Here is an 18,857-nt window from a genome sequence, read left to right on the forward strand (position 1 = left end):
TGTGCAGTGCTCACTGCACACAAGATGGGGAGGACTTGGTTAACAGTTAGTGGCCTTGACATCAAGGAACTAAAACTGGAAACAAGCTGAATCCAATTAAGTACTAGGCAAAGCTTGTCACACACAGCTCAGTCCTGTGGCCCCCTGCTCTGTTAGGTTAGGCAGTACCCCCCAGCTCAATTTTAACCAGTCAGCCCCAGGCTTCCCTCCAGTTCTGCCAGTGTCACTCAGCCCTCGTGCTGTCCAAGTCCTGGGCTCCTCTCTGTCCACTGTACTAATGATCCTCAATCCCATTCTACTGTGCCGAACTCCTCCACAGCTCTACTGGCACCCTTCAATCCCAACCCATAACCCTCTGCTGCTCAGAATCCACACAGCTGTTTTGTGGATCAGGAGCTAGGTAAAAGCCAGAATGAAAAGGCAGGAAGGTGTTGTTTCCTCCTGCTGAAAGGCCAAAAGCAAGGTGTATAGAGGTGTCCCACAAACCCCAGCATGATCTAGTGTTTAGTGATGACCTGAGAAGGGGTGAGACCATTTACTGGCAGACCATTTGCAGCTAAGTGAAGGGAACTGCAGAGCTTTTCCTGCTGCATAGCTCCACACTCTCTGCATGAACCCTAAAGCTTTGATAATATGGCAAGACAACTCAGACCTGCACCCCTCCATGGAGTAACTCTGCTGGCAGTGACAAGACTGCTGCAGGGTATGGGCAGTTTCACCCCATGGGGTGTGTGGCCTGGTGAATCGAGCACTGGATTCAGATTCTCTTTCAGTCTTTGCTACTTGCCTGTTGACTGACTTTGGGCAGGTTGCTTTACCATTTTGTGCCTCAGTTCCCTTTATATGTAAAATGATCATAATGATGCCCACCAACTCTGTAAAGTGCTTTGAGATCATCTGGTGCAAAACAATATAAGAGTGAGTAGTGTTCTTTCTACTAACTCTGTTCAGATTCAACTTAGCAAACATGAAGGATGACTTATCAGCTGACGCTGTTGTACCAGGCTGTTCCTGCTGAAATAATCAGTGCTAACACAACTCCTGGGTTACCAACTCAGCCATCTGCCCTGGGTTCCAGAGTTAATACCCCAGTGAGAGAACTGCAGCAGTTCCTCCCTCAAGAGCAATTGTTTCAGGCTCTCAGCAGACTCTAGCAGGTGTTGCAGTTTTGGCTAAGGTTGGGGTAGCTATCTGTCTTGCAGCAACTGATCCAGACCCCCTGTAGACTTGGACAGCATCTCTGCATAATCACACTCTCATCACAATTTTGAGGTTTTCTTTCCAATTTTGATGGCTCCAGTGTGATCATCATGAGGAAAATATTGAGGTTGGAACAGATCTATAACATGGTTGGTTCTGGGCGTGGGATTGAAGTACCTCCTGACTGTATTACTGAGAGAAGTGTTAGCTAGACAGTAAGAGTTACAGGCCTGGGACGATTCAGGTTACACACATACTCATGGGGAATATCACAAAGTTTAGCAAAGGCCCTACTCTAACATCTTAGGGATGTTCTGACCACAGTGGCAGGGTGATATCTGCAACGGATTGTGCGAGCAATTGATTTTTTCAATTCAATCCCCGAACAAACAAAATAAAAATTGGCACAGGCCAAACCAAAGTGAAACTAAAACTATAATTTGTTGGGCTAGGGACAGAAGTTACACACAAAGTGATGTTAAAGTGATCAGAAACTGGTTTAAACCTGTAACACAACAGAAGTATACCAGTTTCAAAATGGCTGAAACTGGTTTAAAATGCACCTGGTTGAATGAAATATCAGACTTAACTGATTTAAGTCAAACCGGTTTATGAAACTTCTGTCGCAGATTTCTTTCTGGTTTACATTAAATCTCAGCCCCCCCAGCATCCCAGGATGCTTTGTAGCCCTGGGTTGGGCTGTGCTGTCTGCTCGAGCAGAGCAGGGTTGGCCCAGTTCCATAGTGGGAGCAGTGAAAGCTGGCTGAGAAGGGGGTGGAGATGGATAACTTGGCTCTCTGTTCCAGCAGCAAACCCTGAACTTGCGTTGTAGCTACAGTAGCAAGTTAGATTCATTACTGACATTCAAATAAAATAGTTCACTGTATCTTTTGTTCCATCCAGCCAAAGGTTTTCCCTTCAAATATTCTGTCCCTCAAAGCTATACCCTTCTCCAATGTTACTTAATCTTTTCTCTGCCCTCATTCAACTCTTGCAGCCAGTTTCCTCTGTCCTGTTCTGTATCCACTCTCATTTGAACTTACATCAAGCAGTCAGATCTCAGTGCCTTGTGTCCACCCACAGAGGCAGTGTGAGAAACAGCTTTGGTTCTTTGGGTAGATCAGATGTGATATTTTTTATTAGACCAACTAAATAGTAGGAAAAAATGTTCTTTGTAAGCTTTCTGGCACAAACACCCTTCTTCAGGCACAGGGAGGGTTTCTAGTTTCATAGTTATTAGGGGCTGGAGGGGCTGGTGTTTGTGTGCTCTCCTGGGTAGAATAGAAGCTAACATTCAAAATGCAGGTCTGTGAAAATGCTAATGCGTGGCAGTAAGGATCAGAGGGAATGAGAGACAATAGGTGTGAGATAGGTAGCTGTGGAGGAAAAGGGGAATGTTGAAGTGCTGATAAAATGGAGCTGGTAAAATGCAGACAAGTTTCCTGGGGTTATCAGATGGCAGCTTTTCCCCAACTTTAAAGGGGCAGGCACATTGCAAAGGCTCCAACCCTTCAGCAGCATCTAGTCTACCAGAGCACATGAACATGTTTGAGAACAGGGGATGTAGGGGGTGCATGGGGGTGCACATGCCCCCCTGACAGGGTCAGTGCCACCCCTGATGCCAACACCCAAAGCTGTCAGTAGGGCTGGTGCCCCCCCTGACAGGGCTGCCACCATTGGAGGCATCTGTGGGTGCCCCCCCAGATTCAGGAAGCACCAGTCACTCATGGGATGTGGCCACAACCCCTGCCCTGGGCCCCCTGGGGTTTGTGGAGTGGGGGGGGCAATCCCTCTCAGGCTGTTGCTTCCTCACCCCGCCTGAACAGGGGGTGTAACCACACCCCCTCCGCTGGAGTAGGGATGGGGGGAAGAGCCTTGGAGCTTCAGTCCTTTCCCTTTGGCAGTGGCTGGCAGGCATGCTCTAGTGCCCCCTCCTCCCCTCCTGCCTTCGGCCTGAGCCACTGAAGACATGTGGCTACATTTCCTGAACCAAAAGTGAATGTCTGTTTACTTGCTTCTCACTTTAATCTCTGCAGCTTAGTCTAACTTGCAAAGACTCAATCAATTCAGCCTAGGGCTGCTCTCTGAGCATCGGGAGCAAGGATTTAAACCACATTCTGCCTCCACTAGTGCTTTTTGTTCAAGAGGCAGACACAGTTGTTTGGGTGAATCTGATATCTTTTATTAGATCAACTTAAATAGTTGGAAAAAAATTCTTAGCAAGCTTTCATGTTTAAAAACCCTTTGTCAGGCTGAGGAAGCATCTGCAGTTGGTGTGTGCTTTTCCTGGATGGAATGAATAGTTAAGAAGCCAGAGGCTGGGCTGGTATGTATACAAGAAAGCCAGTCAGTGAAGATGTAAATTGAGGAGTCAGTAGGTGGCGGGGGGGGGAGGGGAGGTAGGGATGAACGTAGCAGGTAAATATTGGAAAGGTATCTAGGGAGTCAGATGTCAGGCAGGTTACAATGTGTCATAAATCCAATGTCTATATTTAGTCCATGATTTTTGTGTCCAGGAGGCTGACGAAGTGAAGTTGGTAGGCTCGTCTGTTAAAAGAGTTTTGTAAGTTCCCTTTGAAGATTAGAACTGAGAGATTGGAGAGGAAGTGGTTTTCTTGTGAGAAATGTGCCTCCCCAGGTAAGTGGGTATTCTTTGTCTTTAATAGATTTCCAGTGTGCATTCATTCTGGTATGCAGTTGTTGTTTGGTCTCTCCTACATATATTTGCATCAGGGCATTTGGTGCATTGGATAAGATATATTACATTTCTGGAGGTGCAACTGTAAGATCTGGGAATGCTGATGGCTCTGTTGTGGGGTGTAGTGATTGTGGGGTGGTGGAGAGGTGTTGGCAGGTTTTGCATTTCTTGTTATGGCATGGTCTTGATCCATTCAGTGTGTTCTGGGCCTGAGGAAGTTTGCTTCTGGTGATGAGGTTAGCGAGGTTTGGTGCTTGTTTGAAGGCTAGGATGGGTGGTTCTGAGAAGATCTCTTTAAGAATAGGGTCTCCTAGGATAGATTGTAATTGTTCTAGGATTTTATGTATGGATTTGAGGGAGGGATGATATGTCATACGTGTGCAATTTGTGGGGGGATTTCTTCTGTACTTCAGCAATTCTTCACGTGGTATCTAAGTGGCTCTTTCAAATGTGTGATCTATCTCTCTGGACTTGTGTCCTTGTTGAGTGAAAGCCTTTTTAAGATTAGTGAGGTGGCAATCCCAGGTGTTCCCAGTGCAAATTCAGTAGTATCTGAGGGCTTGGCTGTATATCAAGCTTTCTTGGTGTGTTTAGGGAAATTGCTGGTTCTGCGCAGATATGTATGTTGGTTTGTGGGTTTCTTGTATAACATGGTCTGTATTTTTTACCATTTTGGATACTGATCATCATGTCTAAAAAGCAGATGTCGGTGCTGAAGTATTCAAGAAGTAGTTGGATGGAGGGATGATGATTGTTGAATTTCTGATGGAACTCAATAAGAGACTTCAGGTTTTCAATCCAAATGATGATGTTATTGATATATCTTATGTATAGCAAGGGTTTGATGATGCAGTCCTTGAGGAATTCTTCTTCCAGCGGGCTCATAAAAAGATTGGCATACTGTGGGGCCATTTTGGTGCCCATACCTGTGCCCATGGTCTGGTAGAAGTGTTGGTCAATAAAAATGAAATTGTTGTGTGGGAGAATAAAGTATATAAGGTTAGTAATATCTTTGGGTCTGTACTCTGAGTTATCATCTTGCTCTTGTAGGTATCTAAGGCAGGCTTGGATGCCATCCTGTTGTGAGATGTTGGTATATAAGCTGGCAACATCCATGGGGGCTAGGAGGGTGTTGTTGGGAAGATGGCCTATGTTTTTAAGGTTCCATAGAAAATCTGCAGTGTCTTGGACAAAACTCGCTCTTTGGGTGACAGGTGGTTTTAGGATTGATTTGATGAAACCTGATATTTCATAGATAGTAGGGTTGGAAGGGACCTCGGCAGATTATCGAGTCCAACCCCCAGCCCCGGGCAGGAAAGAGCACTGGGGTCAAGTGACCCCAGCCAGGTGCTTGTTCATTCTTCTCTTAAAGACCCCCAAGGTAGGAGAGAGCACCACCCCCCTTGGAAGCCCATTCCAGATTCTGGCAACCCTTACCATAAAGAATTTCTTCCTAATGTCTAATCTGAATCTGCTCTCTGTCAGTTTGTGACCATTATTTCTAGTTACTCCAAGGGGTGCCCTGGTAAACAGAGCATCTCTTATCCCTTTTTGTACTCCCCCCTGGCCCGATGAATTTGTAGACTGCCACAAGATCACCTCTCAGCCTTCTCTTGCAGAGGCTGAAAAGATTCAAGTCTCTCACTCTCTCCTTGTAAGGCCTTACCTGCAGGGCCCCAACCATTTGAGTGGCCGTCCTCTGGACCCTCTCAAGGTTATCCACGTTCCTCTTGAAGTATGGCACCCAAAACTGGACACAGTACTCCAGCTGTGGCCTCACCTGTGCCACGTAGAGGAGAAGTATCTCCTCCCTGAACCTATTTGTGATGCACCTGCTAATGCATGATAAAGTACGATTAGCTTTACTGATCACTTCATCACACTGATGACTCATGTTCACCCTGGAGTCAGCTGTTACTCTGAGATCCCCTTCTGCTACAGTGCTGCTGAGAAGGTCCTCTCCCAGCCTGTAAGTGTGTTGGTGATTTTTTCTCCCTAGGTGCAGCACTTTGCATTTGTCCTTGTTGAATTGCATCCTATTCTGTTCTGCCCACTTCTCCAACCTGTCCAGATCCATCTGGATTAATTCCCTGCCCACTAGTGTGTTTACTTTACCCCATAATTTGGTGTCATCTGTGACTTTGGATAGAGTGCTCTCCATGCCCTCATCCAAGTCATTCGTCTTCCTCAGGTATGGTTCCATGGTTGGATATTATAGGTCAGCCAGGGTTCTCTTGTTTGTGGATTTTAAGGAATATGTAAAAAGTCCCTGGGTTAGGTAGTGGGTGGGGGATCAAGGTCTGTAGTTTTCCTTGTAGTTCTGATGGAAATGATTTGATGGTATTTTTGAGTTTCAAGGTAAAAAGGGGAGTAGGATCTTCTTGTAGTTCTTTATAGTACATGGTATAAGAAAGTTGTCTGTTGGCTTCCTGTTATGTAGTCTTCACAGTTAAGGATGACTATGGCTCCTCCTTTCGCTGGTTGTATTACTGTTTGGTGGTTAGATCTAAGAGATTTTATGTTGTTCAAGAGGGCGTTCTCTCAATCTCTTGTTGATGCTGTTCCACTTTGCAAGGTGCACTTACCTGCTAATTGTAGCAGGATCAAGAACCCAGCTGTCCCACCTCTCAAGAGAGTACCCTCACCACTGTACTAGGAAGTCATCTCATACAGTTGAATCTACAATTGTTGTCAAATAAAATATTTAAAAAGTTGCCCAAACCTAAAAATCAGCCCTTTACTATGGGGCACTGCGAGTTGCACCACAGCTAACATTGCATTGCAATCTCTGTTCAAGGCTGGTTTCTTGCTGTGTAGAAAAACAGATGTGCCTAAGCAGATGACCTCAGAAACTGAAGGCCATATCAGAAGCATGGAGAGAGTTTGTCCTGCAAGTTTGATATCACTTGGTGAAAGGGTTCCAAAGATATCATCTGCCCTCCAACAGGCATCCTTCCTCCTTTAATATCTTGGATTTTTATAAACCCTTTTTGTACAGAGAGAGGGAAAATCTCTGCAGATGAGCTCCCTATAGGAATAAAACTGAGCTGTGCTCTTGTCCAGGCCCAGCACCACAATCCAGGTCCAAACCAGTCTCTCCAAAATTATTGGGTTTCCCCTGTGGGCTCTCTAGAACAGTTCATTAAGCTCTAGCCAATATTTCCAGGGGCACCTGTCCACCCTGGTGTGAGCTGACAAGGATGGATCCTGCAGCAACCACTTTGCTGAAAGGTGTCTTTTCAAATGGCTTTTACAGTCAGATTGGCTCAAGAATCTCTGGGCCAGCTGGGGGCTAGGGGCTGCCAGAGAGGGAGGCTGCTATGGGGCATAAGGTGTTACCAGATTTGCCCGCTATGTTGGGGTGTGCTCATTTATTAGGGCTAGGGTCTTGGTAATTCTATTAATGTGCTGCTTGTGTTACTTGTGTTTCTATATGGAGCTGTATCTCTCCCTTCTGCAGGCCCTCACCCCCAATGGAGCTATGTTGCAGCACTCAGTTCAGTGGGGCTGGGTTCCTCCAGTCTCCAAATCAGTCATACACACAAACACACACAGATTAACGTGATACGCTTGACCTGGCCGGGTTGATCAGCATGGACAGGCTGACACCCTCATATGTCAAGAATCAGTTCATCAGAGCAACAATAACTACAGTCAGACACAAGCATACAGTTAAACAGAATACCTCTGAATCTGGCTGGGTGTCCAGATGACACCCTCATGGGCCAGCATTCAGTTCATTAGGGCACGTCTGAGCCAAACTGGGTCAATCAGCCTGTACAAGCTGATCCCCTTATGTGTTTCAAACTCAGCACGTCCCAATCTTTTAGCCTCTTAATGAGCAGACCCCACAGTATTTTTGGGCTTCACAGGGATCTTTAGCTTAGGTAAAAGAAGTGTTGCTGCAGAGCAAGTGGGAAAGGAGTAGTAAAGAAGGAAAAATATACCAAGTTACCACCAGTTTGACTATAAAAGTTATTTATAGCTAGGTATATGAAATATACAATGGCACTAGCAGTAATAGACATGCAAAGGAAAAACAAACACAAACAGTTCAAGTATTACCCTGGTTTCACTAAGTATTTTGGGGAAACTCAGCTCAAGCTTAACTAATACAGTTCAGGTTCAGAAATCTGTGCTGAGAGAGCAAGAAGAGAAAAGAGAGAGAGAGAGAGAGAGCTGCAATCTCACCAGTCCAAGGCACTCGGGTTGCAAAGCTGACAGGTTAAAGTTCTCAGCACGATCCTTGAAGGAAGATGATCTGCCTCCTTCAGCATCTCCAGAAGAAAGTGGGTGGTGTCAGCACACACACTGCTGCTTCTTTTACTGATTTTTATACCCTCAGTTCAGCTTCTTTCAAGCATTCTCAATAGCGTAAATCAAATTGTCTTTTTTATTGACAAGGGGTTATCTGGTTGGAACACCTCAGGAAACTGATTGATACTCAGGAAACACATACTTAGGAGCCAGCTTGACATTCCTATGGATAGCAGATATACTTGATGGGACATCGCCTGGTGTCTTCAGAAACAGTAGATAGCTTGCAGCATCAGGGTTTGGGATTTTTACTTGCTGTGAACAAGCCTCAGCTTAGCATGACTTTTCCAGATCTTACTATAGTCTTTTAACAGACTTAAGGCAATTATTGGAGTGTTCATAACCTGTTGTGGAGAGGACTTCCACCAGTCATCTTGGGAAAAGTATGACAACACTTGTGGTCAGAGCTCCAACGGGCTGGACGCTGTGATGAACCCTTTACCATTGTTCAAATGTTGTCCATACCCCTCTGACTCGGTCTATTGCCTCAGCATTCCCTAACCCGGCAACCGAGTTGTAGCCAATTAAGTTTAAATAGGCCTCCCATAGTGGGACTGGGGAATGTACGGCCTGAGATGCCTAGTAAACTTACTTCTGCTTAAAGGTGTGTGTGTGGGGGCAGGGTGGGGAGGAAAAATCCTTTGTAAATCCAGATTAGAACTGGTCTGATAAATGCTGAGCTGGGTGTGAGGGTTGATTAGCATTTGGAGCACAGATTCCCCATCATGCAGTGCTGCCCTGCTTTGCTGATCCCAGAATTCACTGCAGTCTCTGCTTCAGGCTTTCTGTTCTCTATCTCTCATGTAAATGAATGGTCATCTTGTTCCATCTTGGATGCAAATGAGACCTAGGGCAGTTGTTTCATTCTTGTCACCCTTAGCTGGAGGGTTTTAGGTGTGTCTCTCACTGCATCTTAATCAGTTTCTGTTTAGGTAGAGGAGTGGTGTGGGGGGGAATTCTTTGTGAGTCAGACAGTTTGCGTCTTGTGTCAGGGTTCCCCAAGAACATGGAGCTGACAGGTAACAAGGGGCTTCCACAGTGTGAACTCCTTATAGTCAAATGATCTCTAAAAGGTCTGGGAAATGGTTGGGAGACACAGACCAGAGTGGAGAGCACATTTGGGGTCAACACAATTACACCTCTAATGTGGTAGGTTCTATTTGGGGTGCAAGCAATGTGTTGATCAAGGACACCAGAAGGGCTGAAGAGAGCTGATGAGCTGAGCATCATGGCTAGGGACAGACATTACACATAAACCAGTTTAAGTGATCAGAAACTGGTTTAAACCTGTAACAGAACAGACATTTAGTGCACACAAACCAGGTTGAAAATGACTGAAACCAGTGTGAGATAAACCTGGTTAAATGTAGTATCAGACTTAACTGATTTGGGTCAAACTGGTTTATGCAATGTCTGTCCCAGATCCCTTCCTAATTTAACTTAAACCAGAGTCCCCCAGCATCCCAGATGTTTTGCAGCCCTGGGCAGGGCTCTCTGCTCCAGAGAGCTGGGCTGGCCCCTCCCCTCTGTTCCCTGGCTGGAGCTCTGGCAGAGACGGCAGCTATAACATGGTCTAGCTGACTTCCCTATGCCCCCTCCCCCCTCACCCTCTGATCAAGTAGGGATTCCCCACTCCCTTCTCCCACAGCACAGACTGGAGCCAGCATGTGGTATGCTAGCTAATGCTGAGAGGTATCTACGTGAAAGGCAGACAGGACAGTATCCGCTTAGGGCTTTTTGGAGCTAATCAATAGGTCAGCTGGTCCCTCTGTTCCTTCCTTGGAAAAAGTTTGTTTAAGAAGAGCTTGAACTAATGAGAGAAGCTTTGGTTTGGTTTGGTTTGGTTTGGTTTTGATGCTAAATGCTCTGTTATCAACTCCCTGCTGGGTTGGTCAGGAGCCGTGAGGTGGGGGGAACTCCTCCCTAATCAGAGCAGGGGCCTGACCATGTCCCCCCTCAGCTCAGCACTGTGGAAGGGAAGGGAGGGCTGCTCTAGCGCCCCCTTGCTTCTAGCCTGAGCCACTGCAGGCATGTGCCTGCATTTCTTCAGTCCATAGGGGAAGTCTGTACACTTACAAACCATTTTAGCCAAGCCAGGTTAGACTAACCTGCAACGGTTGAATCAATTCAGGCTCAGGCTTTTTGAATGTCTGTCTCTATCCCAGCAGGTTCAAGCCATTCATAGAAGTGCTGTACAGAGACCAGGGCAGGGAGCCCCTCACTGTCTCCACACAGTTTAGTGCACAAGCCTTTGACCCCTCTGTGCATCATGCCCCCAGGACTGGGCCTGAGGCTGTCAGGAAATAGATCCAGACATGTGCCTGGGACATCTCCATTCCACTAGTTGAGGCTTTTGCCTTCAACCTGGCCCTACTGGGTCCCATTCCTTCTGCCTGCTTTTACTGTGCTGGTGGCCTAAGTCGAAGATTCACAGAGGAGTTATGCTGCTACAGCTGTTTGTTCTTCCCTCCTTTCACAGATATCTGGAGCTTGGGTGTCATCCTGTACATGCTGGTGTGCGGCCACCCACCCTTCCAGGAGGCCAATGACAGTGAGACACTGACCATGATCATGGACTGTCGCTACACGATCCCTCCACATGTGTCCTCACAGTGCTCTGAGTATGGACCCCCCTCCCAACTCTGTCTGAAAGCTAGGGAGAGGAGAGAGAACAAAGTGCCTGGCAGTCTGGAAGCCCCAGGCCTGGTGCCCAGGAAGCCAGGGTCCCCATCACAGAGCCACCATCTGCAGTGGAATATAGAGCATGTGGCAGGGTGTTCCCTGATGCCACACACAGCCCCTTTTCCCTGGGCAGGCAGACCCCCTGTGGGGCTGCCTGGGAGTGAGCCAAGAGCTGGGAGCTAACACTTGACAGGACTCAGTAGGAAGTAAGATTTAGACTTTCAGCTGCTTCCTGGGGCAGGGCCTGTCCTCTGGCTATGCCTGTACAGCAGCTGGCACAATGGGTCTGCTTCCCTCTCATTCTCTGAGCAGCTGGGTATCAAGCCTGTGGGAATACATGTAAAGTGTAGAGTAGTAAACTAACCAAGATAGCATTTAGCAATGGGAACAACCCACCAAGAGCCTGGTGGGTTCCCCACATATGCAAAGGCTCAGATAGGTTGCTTCCATCTGGCTCCCAATCTTTCTGTGGCTTAATGAAGCATCCCGGGGCTTATTCCTTCTGGGCTGCCTGGTGACCATTCCCTCTTTTCCTCTTTGGCAGTCTGATTTCCAGGATGCTGCAGCGGGATCCCAAGCAACGCGCCTCACTGGAGCAGATCGAAACCCACCCATGGCTGCAGGGTGTGGACCCCTCCCCAGCCAGCCGCTCCTTGCTCCCTCTCACATCCCACAAGCGGGTATCTGAAGAGGAGCATGACATCATCATCCAGGCCATGACGTGTGGGAACATTGCTGATCGAGACACTATCCAGGAGTGAGTGTACAGTAGGCTAGTATGGGGCAGGGAGCGTCTGTGTCTACTGGGGTCAATGCACCTACTTCCTCGCCATGGCAAAACAACTGCTGTACTGCAGGCCATTTCAAGGTTATGCTCTCACCTCAGGGTGGAGCAGTAGCCTTTCATCCTCCTCCTGTAGCACTCAATTCACTGCACCTGAAAAGTAGCTGTTTACATGCTATGATGAGGCTATGTCCAGGGAAGCAAAAAGTCCCAGGTACCTGCAATGCTCCCATTCTCTGAGCAGCTGGGTATCAAGCCTTTGGCTGAGCCATGTGGGGTTGTTGGATAGGGTTCTCTGCAGGTGACAGGAACAAGTTGGGGGGCGGGGGGGAAGTGTTCCCTGCAGGGGTAAAATGAGACTGGGGATTCCTGTGTGCAAGGGTAGTGAGATAGTGTTCCCTATAGGCATCTCCCACAGGGGAAAAGTAGGTCTGGGAAACCCACCAAGAGGTATAGAGTTGGGCATCCTACAAGTTGGGAGTTCCCCAGTGCCTGTAATCTCCTGAAGAGATTGTGGAGGGGGTGTTCCTCATAGGCAAGGAAGCAGAAATGGGGGTCCCTATAGGTGGGGTGTACAAGGCCATGTCTGGTACCTGGAGCTCAGTGCTTTGAACTTGTTCCTATGCCTCATGCAGGCTTTGTGCTACTGTCACTGTCTTGCACACATTATGCCAGTGTGTGTTCCCAGTGCCCTGTGCCACAGGCATATCTGCCTTTTTGGGATGCGAGTCTCTCATCTTTCCCTCACATCTCCCTAGGGCCTTGGAGGCTGATCGCTACAACCACATCACAGCCACCTACTTCCTCCTGGCAGAGCGGATCCTTCGTGAGAAACAGGAGAAGCAGAGCCACAACCTCAGCTTGGTTTACAACCTGGCCCAGCAGGTCCAGAACAGGTGAGTGCTGTGCTTAGGATTCTCAGATCCCAAGGCCAGATGTGTGTCCTGCTGTGATTTTGGGGCCACAACTGGAACAGGCCAAGCTGCCTGTGTGCCAGAAGTATCTCACCGATACAATTCCCCTGCATATGCTGCTCCATCTCCAGCAGAGGGGCTACAAACTCACGTCCTGCCCCAGGAAACAAGGGGCAAGGCTTTGTGGGTTGAGTTGAGCAATTCCAGCCTCCAGCAGTCCAAGCTCCATGGACAAGGTGGAACCAAGGGTCACCTTTTTGCCCCAGGCTGCCTTTTGATTTCAGCCTCAGGGGTTTCCCCAAGAAAGCATCTTTCACTCATGTGATGGACTCATGGCCATTTTCTCTTTCTCTGTCTCTGTTTCAGGACCAACTTGTCAGACACATTCAGCACTGTGGGCAACAGCAGTGACCTTTCACCCTTTATGGAGACACCAAGCAGTCTTGCAGTTTTCCCCAGTCCTAAGCCCCAACCAGCAACTAAGAGCACTTTGGAAGCATTTGGAAAGGATTCTGGGAAAAGTGAAAGGAAGTCCACTTCCTTATCTACAGTGGATGGAGATGAAGTTCCAGCCAGTTTCCATGGAAATAAACAGCCAATCAGAGCATTGCTCAAGCCCTCCCTTGTTGATGCCCCCATTGCCAAGAGCACCCCTGCTTTGCAGCAGATTTGTGAGGAAGAAGAGGAAGAGGAGGAAGATGGAAAGCCTGACACAATAGAAAGGAAAAGCACCTCCTTAAACCAAGAGCAAATGAGAGATTTCCAGACCTCCAAGGTCTCCGTACTGTTCTGCCGAGGCACCATGGTCTACAGTAAGGGGGACAAAGGCTCTCCTGCGAGGGCCACAAAGCCAGTCCTCTGTGAACCAGCCACAGGGTCTAACTATCCATACCAACCTCTCCAGCAGTCAGCAAGCCCAGTGGACAAGAAAGAATCCAGACAAGAGGCAGCAAGCCAAAATGCAGGCTGGGAAGTCACAGGCACCAATCTTAACTTGGGCCTTGGGAAGAATACCAGTGACCCACTGCTGGTGGGTACCACAGCTGGAGAAGGGGATGGTGAGCTCTGGAAAGGCAGGCATGACTTTGAGTCAATGGGATTTGAAGGAATGGGTCTGGAAAGGGCTGAGGTTGAAGACAGGTCAGGGAAGCAGGAGGACAACAACAACACCACAAAAATAGAGGAAGGTGGCACCATTGAGGAGTTTCCTGAAAAAGCAGAAAAGATCATCTACCCGCACAGCAGCGAGGACCTTGGCACCAACTCTACTGGAAGCTGTGGGGTTCAGGGTGAAGGAAGCCTCCAAGCCATTTTAACTAGGACACCAGCTCTAGAAGACAAGTCCAGTAAAAGTGATGGTATCCCTGAGATGGGATCCTCAAACCAGGCAAAGCACTCTGCTGAGAGCTCCTACAATGATGGTACTGTGGGCAGTGAAACCATGGTGGACAATGTGATAAAGCTTGATCCTGGTAAGAACAAGAGCGCAAGCCTGAGGGACAGGATCATGCAGTTCCCATTGTGTGAGAAGGCACTGGCCTTCAAGATCAGGCCCAGCTCCAAGGACAGCCTCCTCTCCCTGGGACAGTTCAACTGCTGCCATGTCATCTAAGTGCTGTACATGTAGCACCCATCATCCAGGGACTGAGTGAGAGAAGGAAAGTGACTGAGAACAGCCCCAAAGCCAGGGGCATGGCAGATGCAGGACTGCAAGACATCATGCTTTCGCTGTTCTTGTTCTCTTCCATTTCTTCATTCTTGTACTCCCCTAGAGCAGCTGCTGTCCTAGTTCCATTGGGCTGAAAACCGTGCTCCACCTGCTTGTCCTTCCTTTGCCTAGGATTCCTGCACTGAATACACTTTGAGCTCTTGGTACCCCAGCACAGAGAACACAGTGCAGAGTTCAGGACCATCTGCTTGGCTGACCCTGTCTTCACAGATTCCTGCCAGCCCCCTCCAACCTGCTGCAGCTACTCTGTACTCTCCTGGGGCAGGATCTGTCAGTACAGCATACTGGGGAAGGGGTCTGCTCAGGTACTTCTCTAGGCAGTAGGCAAGGTAGTCTTGGTTTAGGGACAGCTCACAGACTCCTGCAAGTATAGCCCTTGTGATCTCTGCAAAGGTTGCTTTTTTGCCCCCTGCTTGGCAGAAGGCAGCAGCACTCACTGGCACATACACAGGCTGGAATTTGCAAAGGGACGAAGGCAGGAGGAATGTTCAGCTTAGTGTCTGGCTGTGTTCAACTCCTTCAGGAACCCTAGGTCTGCTCTCAGACAAGCTTGGCCAAGTAGGAGGCAACTTTGAGGGCACTGGCTCATAATAAACACCAGAGCTGCTGCAGGGTACATTTCAGTATGCATGGACCACTGGCCATACTTGTCCAGTCCTGAACCATAGGTCTGGAGCCTGAGCTCAGGTAGAATTCAGAATCCATTCCCCACTTGGACTGGGTAGCCCAGCCTGTGAGCCTCTAGGGACTGATTCAGGGGCAGCTGCACTCCTCCCTGAGACCCACTCCTGCTCTTGAGGTGTGGGTAAATCTAGGCCAGTTACCAAAGGTTTAAAAGTAGAAGGCAATACCCCATTCTTGTGAGAAGCCTGCCTGTGTTCCTTCCTCCATCATAGCCAAACACCAGAGTCAGGCTTGCGTGTCCCCTGAGTTTTGGGGTTACCTTGCTCCCTCAGGGCTGAGAGGATGCAAAGGGACTCCACCACAGCCTGGAGAATGCTCCCAGTACAGGGGCTGCTCCACCAGGAACAGAGCCATCTCCAACCACCCCCTGTGAGCACCAGGCAGGTTCAGGATAATCCTACACTCGGGCTCCCTTCAGCAGCCACAGCACCCAAAAGACCATAGGAGCTGGAGTGTAGGTTATGGCAAACCACCAGGGTTGCCTTTCTCTGCTCCAAGACCAGACCTGGCCCTAATGGCTACAGGATACAGGAGAAAAAGCCACCTCTACTTGGTCCCTGTGCTGGGGGCTTTGCCCCACAACTCCTTTGGAGGTGGCAAGTACTGTGGGAGAACCAAAGGCCGCTTACAGCATGTACCCTTGGAGCACTGCTAAAGCCTCCGCACTTCTGCACACAGCCAAGGAACCAATTCCAAGGTTCTCAGCAAGACCAGCCCTACTCTCTGCCATCAAGGGCAGCTGTGAAACCACTTTCTAGCAAGGGAGGGAAGGAGTACCTGATGGAATCCACGTGGCAGTACCTGCCTCTTTAACATGGCACTGGCAGTACAAGAAGGCTGTCAGTGTGCATGGCAGCGGCCCCAGCCAACTGGCTGTAGGACAGGGCCTCTGCTCTGTGGCTGGCAGCAACCAGGTGTCAGCATCATAGTTGTTGCTGGGCCTTGCCTGCTAGAGAGGGTGCTAGGTGAGAAGAGCCTGGCCCAGCTGGGGGAGGAGACATACTAGTCTAGGTTGTAATGATGCCAGACACAGAGGTCCTGCATGACTCTAGGCATGCATCCCTCTTCTTTTTCTGTAAAAGCCAGACAATGTCCTGAAAGCTCAAGATCCCACAGTCCAGTGGGTGCTTTGGGCACATCTTAGTGTCTAGGCAGCCAGCAGCCCCCTCTGCCCTTCTGGCTTGGGAGGGGGTTTTTATAACTATTAGAAATATTTTTTTTAAAATAGTCTATTTTAATGTAATTTAAATAGAGATCGTTATATGCCGCCACCCCCTGCCCCTGCCTGAGCACTCCTGGGGCAATGGGCTGTGCTTCCTGCACCAAACATGCATGGCCTCCAGAGCTTCTGGGTGCCTGACCATTTCCCATCCCACCTCATATAGAACCACCCTGTTTGTGCAGTCCGAGTGGCAATTCAGAGAGGGCAACTGCTTATCTGTCTGCACAGTATCACATGCACCTCTGATGACTCAACAGGTTAGGAGCAGGAGCTGGGAGTGCATGCTTGTGGCTGTGGGTGTGCGTGTGTCATGCACAAACACATGTACACACATATAAGGTGCACAATCTAGTCTGTTTCCTCCAGGCACCCCTGCAATGATAAGCTTTCTATTTATTATCTCTGTGTTTTCTTGCTGGCAAGAAATGAATTGTGAATAAAGTCTGACTCCAGAGCTCACTCCTGAGTTCTGAACAATGTGCACTGAATGGATCGGGTCCAATTAGAAAGAAAAGCAATTCGGTCCAATAAAATAAGCTCCTAATTTCAAACCAGTTTCTCTGTTTCCTTTACTGGGCTCCCGAGGAGGCAGGAGAACCGCTTGGAGTACTTTACATTGTGGTGCAAAGATGATGTAGCCATTTTGTCCAGTTGTCCTTTGCCAAGAATTAACACAAGTCAGAGCCCATCTGGTATGTATGCTGTTGGAGGACAAATAGGTGACAAGAAATCTAGAAATATTTTTAGTGTAAATTGTTTCTTTGCACCATTTGCACCAGCCCTAGGACAGAAATGCTCACAACATAAAGCCCGTTTTTCCTGGTATCCCAGCACATACATCAATCCCCTGTTTCCCCAGAGCAATACCTTTAGGATTGATTCAAGGAGAAAGATTAGAAAAAGCACAAATGCCCAAGCTGCTTGCAAGAGCCTCCTGTAAAAGGAATAAGATCACAAAACTCAAACAATGTTTTGTGACATGCTTACCCCCCGAAGAAAGAAACCTGTTCAGCCCTATGTAATAGTGTCCCTGGTGACCCACCATAATGGGAGGTTCTATGTATCAAAAATGAGCTGGGCAGGTAGAGAGAAAAAAGTCTCATCAGATAGCCCCATGCAGGATGTTGTACTGCAGTGTCTGCAGCCAGAGCCTCCTCCACCAGCCATATCTAAGGTTTCCAGGTCTCCTTTGCACTTTTCTGTCTCTTTTGCCCAGAGTAATTGGGCTGGGGAACTCCTCCCCCTGCCTCCACTTTCTGCAAGTTTTTTCTAAAGCATGAACCCACAGATTTCTCTAAACTAATCAGGAGCCTTCACTACAGAATATTTCCTAGCTCTAGGAAGGGAGTGTGAGGTGCAACACCTTGACTGGATGAATGGACTTTAAGGTGGATGGAAAGCTGGCCGGATTGTCTGGCTCAGCAGGTAGTAATCAATGGCTCAATGTCTAGGTGGCAGCCAGTATCAAGTGGAGTGACCCGGGGGTCAGTCCTGGGACTGGTTTTGTTCAGTGTCTTCATCAATGACCTGGAAGATGGCATATAGTACACCCTCAGCAAGTTCACAGATGACACCAAGCTGGGGGGAGTAGTAGATACACTGTGGGGTAGGGCTAGGATTCAGACTGACCTAGACAAATTGGAGGATTGGGCCAAAAAAATCTCATGAGGTTCAACAAGGACAAGTGCAACGTCCTGCACTTAGGATGGAAGAATCCCATCCATCGCTACAGCCTGGGGACTGACTGGCTAAGCAGCAGCTCCACAGTAAAGGTCCTGGGGGTTACAGTGGACAGTAAAATGGGTATGAGTCAAAAATGTGCCCTTGTTGCCAAGAAGACTAACAGCATAGTGAGCTGCATTAGTAGGAGCATTGCCAGCAGATTGAGGGTAGTAATTATTCCCCACTGGTGAGGTCACATCTGGAGTATTGCATCCAGGTTTGGGACCCCACTAGAGAAAGGATGTAGACAAGTTGGAGAGAGTCCAGCGGACAGCAATGAAAATGGTTCAGGGGTTGGTGCACATGACTTCTGAGAAGAGGCTGAGGGAACTGGGCTTATGTAGTCTACGACTTCAAGGCCCTGCACACTCACAAAGGGGAACTGCTTTGTGAGTAAGTTGTATCCCTGGTGAGCTTTCAGTCTAGCATCGTACGTTAGGCTCTCAGTGACTCACCATGGTCCAAACTTTGTGAGGCACCTTATCCATTGCACCATAGTCTTACATAAGCAAAAAGCCTGCTGTATTTGAACAGCTTCACAGGCAACGTGTCATTTGTCCTAGATACCTGAAATAACTTGTGTGCCCAATCTGACAGAATGATTCTCCTTTACCTTCTGATTATGAAAACATTTGCCTGTGGAGACAGAACAGCATTCAATTATTAATCACAAAGTGTTTCATTTTGGGAATATGCAATCACTTGATGAAAGAAACACAGCATTAATAACATAACAAACTCTTGCACCCTCCACTCATCAGACAGGGCTTATAAATATACACTATTTATGCTATTAATATTATTCCCATTGAGTTATTACACAGGTCTACATTTCTGGACACTCATGATAAATGGATCCATTTTGCCTTCGGTGTTCACCACCAAGCAAGAGGTATCTTTCTATG

At 48.1% G+C, this 18,857-nt stretch overlaps 2 protein-coding genes across 2 annotated transcripts in view; one reads left to right on the forward strand and one right to left on the reverse strand.

The window, feature by feature from the left end:
• The window catches only part of LOC149857481 (uncharacterized), a 29,328-nt gene extending 12,555 nt beyond the window's left edge, over nt 1-16,773 (forward strand). Inside the window, exons 3-6 of the mRNA XM_090063415.1 lie at nt 10,695-10,836; nt 11,442-11,654; nt 12,440-12,577; nt 12,962-16,773. Of these exons, the coding sequence (XP_089919541.1) occupies nt 10,695-10,836; nt 11,442-11,654; nt 12,440-12,577; nt 12,962-14,207 (1,739 nt within the window). The 3' untranslated portion in view covers nt 14,208-16,773. The remainder of the gene's footprint in view (nt 1-10,694; nt 10,837-11,441; nt 11,655-12,439; nt 12,578-12,961) is intronic.
• Nucleotides 4,391-5,975, reverse strand: LOC149857482 (uncharacterized). Its single transcript, XM_090063190.1, has 2 exons — nt 5,962-5,975; nt 4,391-5,099 (listed from the first exon to the last, which is right to left on the reverse strand). The coding sequence occupies exons 1-2, from the start codon at nt 5,973-5,975 to the stop codon at nt 4,403-4,405; spliced, it is 711 nt and encodes a 236-aa protein (XP_089919316.1). The 3' UTR covers nt 4,391-4,402.
• Nucleotides 16,774-18,857: the final 2,084 nt, after the last annotated feature.

Source organism: Crocodylus siamensis, chromosome 9 (assembly GCF_052110815.1).
Source record: "Crocodylus siamensis isolate JL-2025a chromosome 9, ASM5211081v1, whole genome shotgun sequence".
In the NCBI taxonomy this organism is placed as follows: domain Eukaryota; kingdom Metazoa; phylum Chordata; order Crocodylia; family Crocodylidae; genus Crocodylus; species Crocodylus siamensis.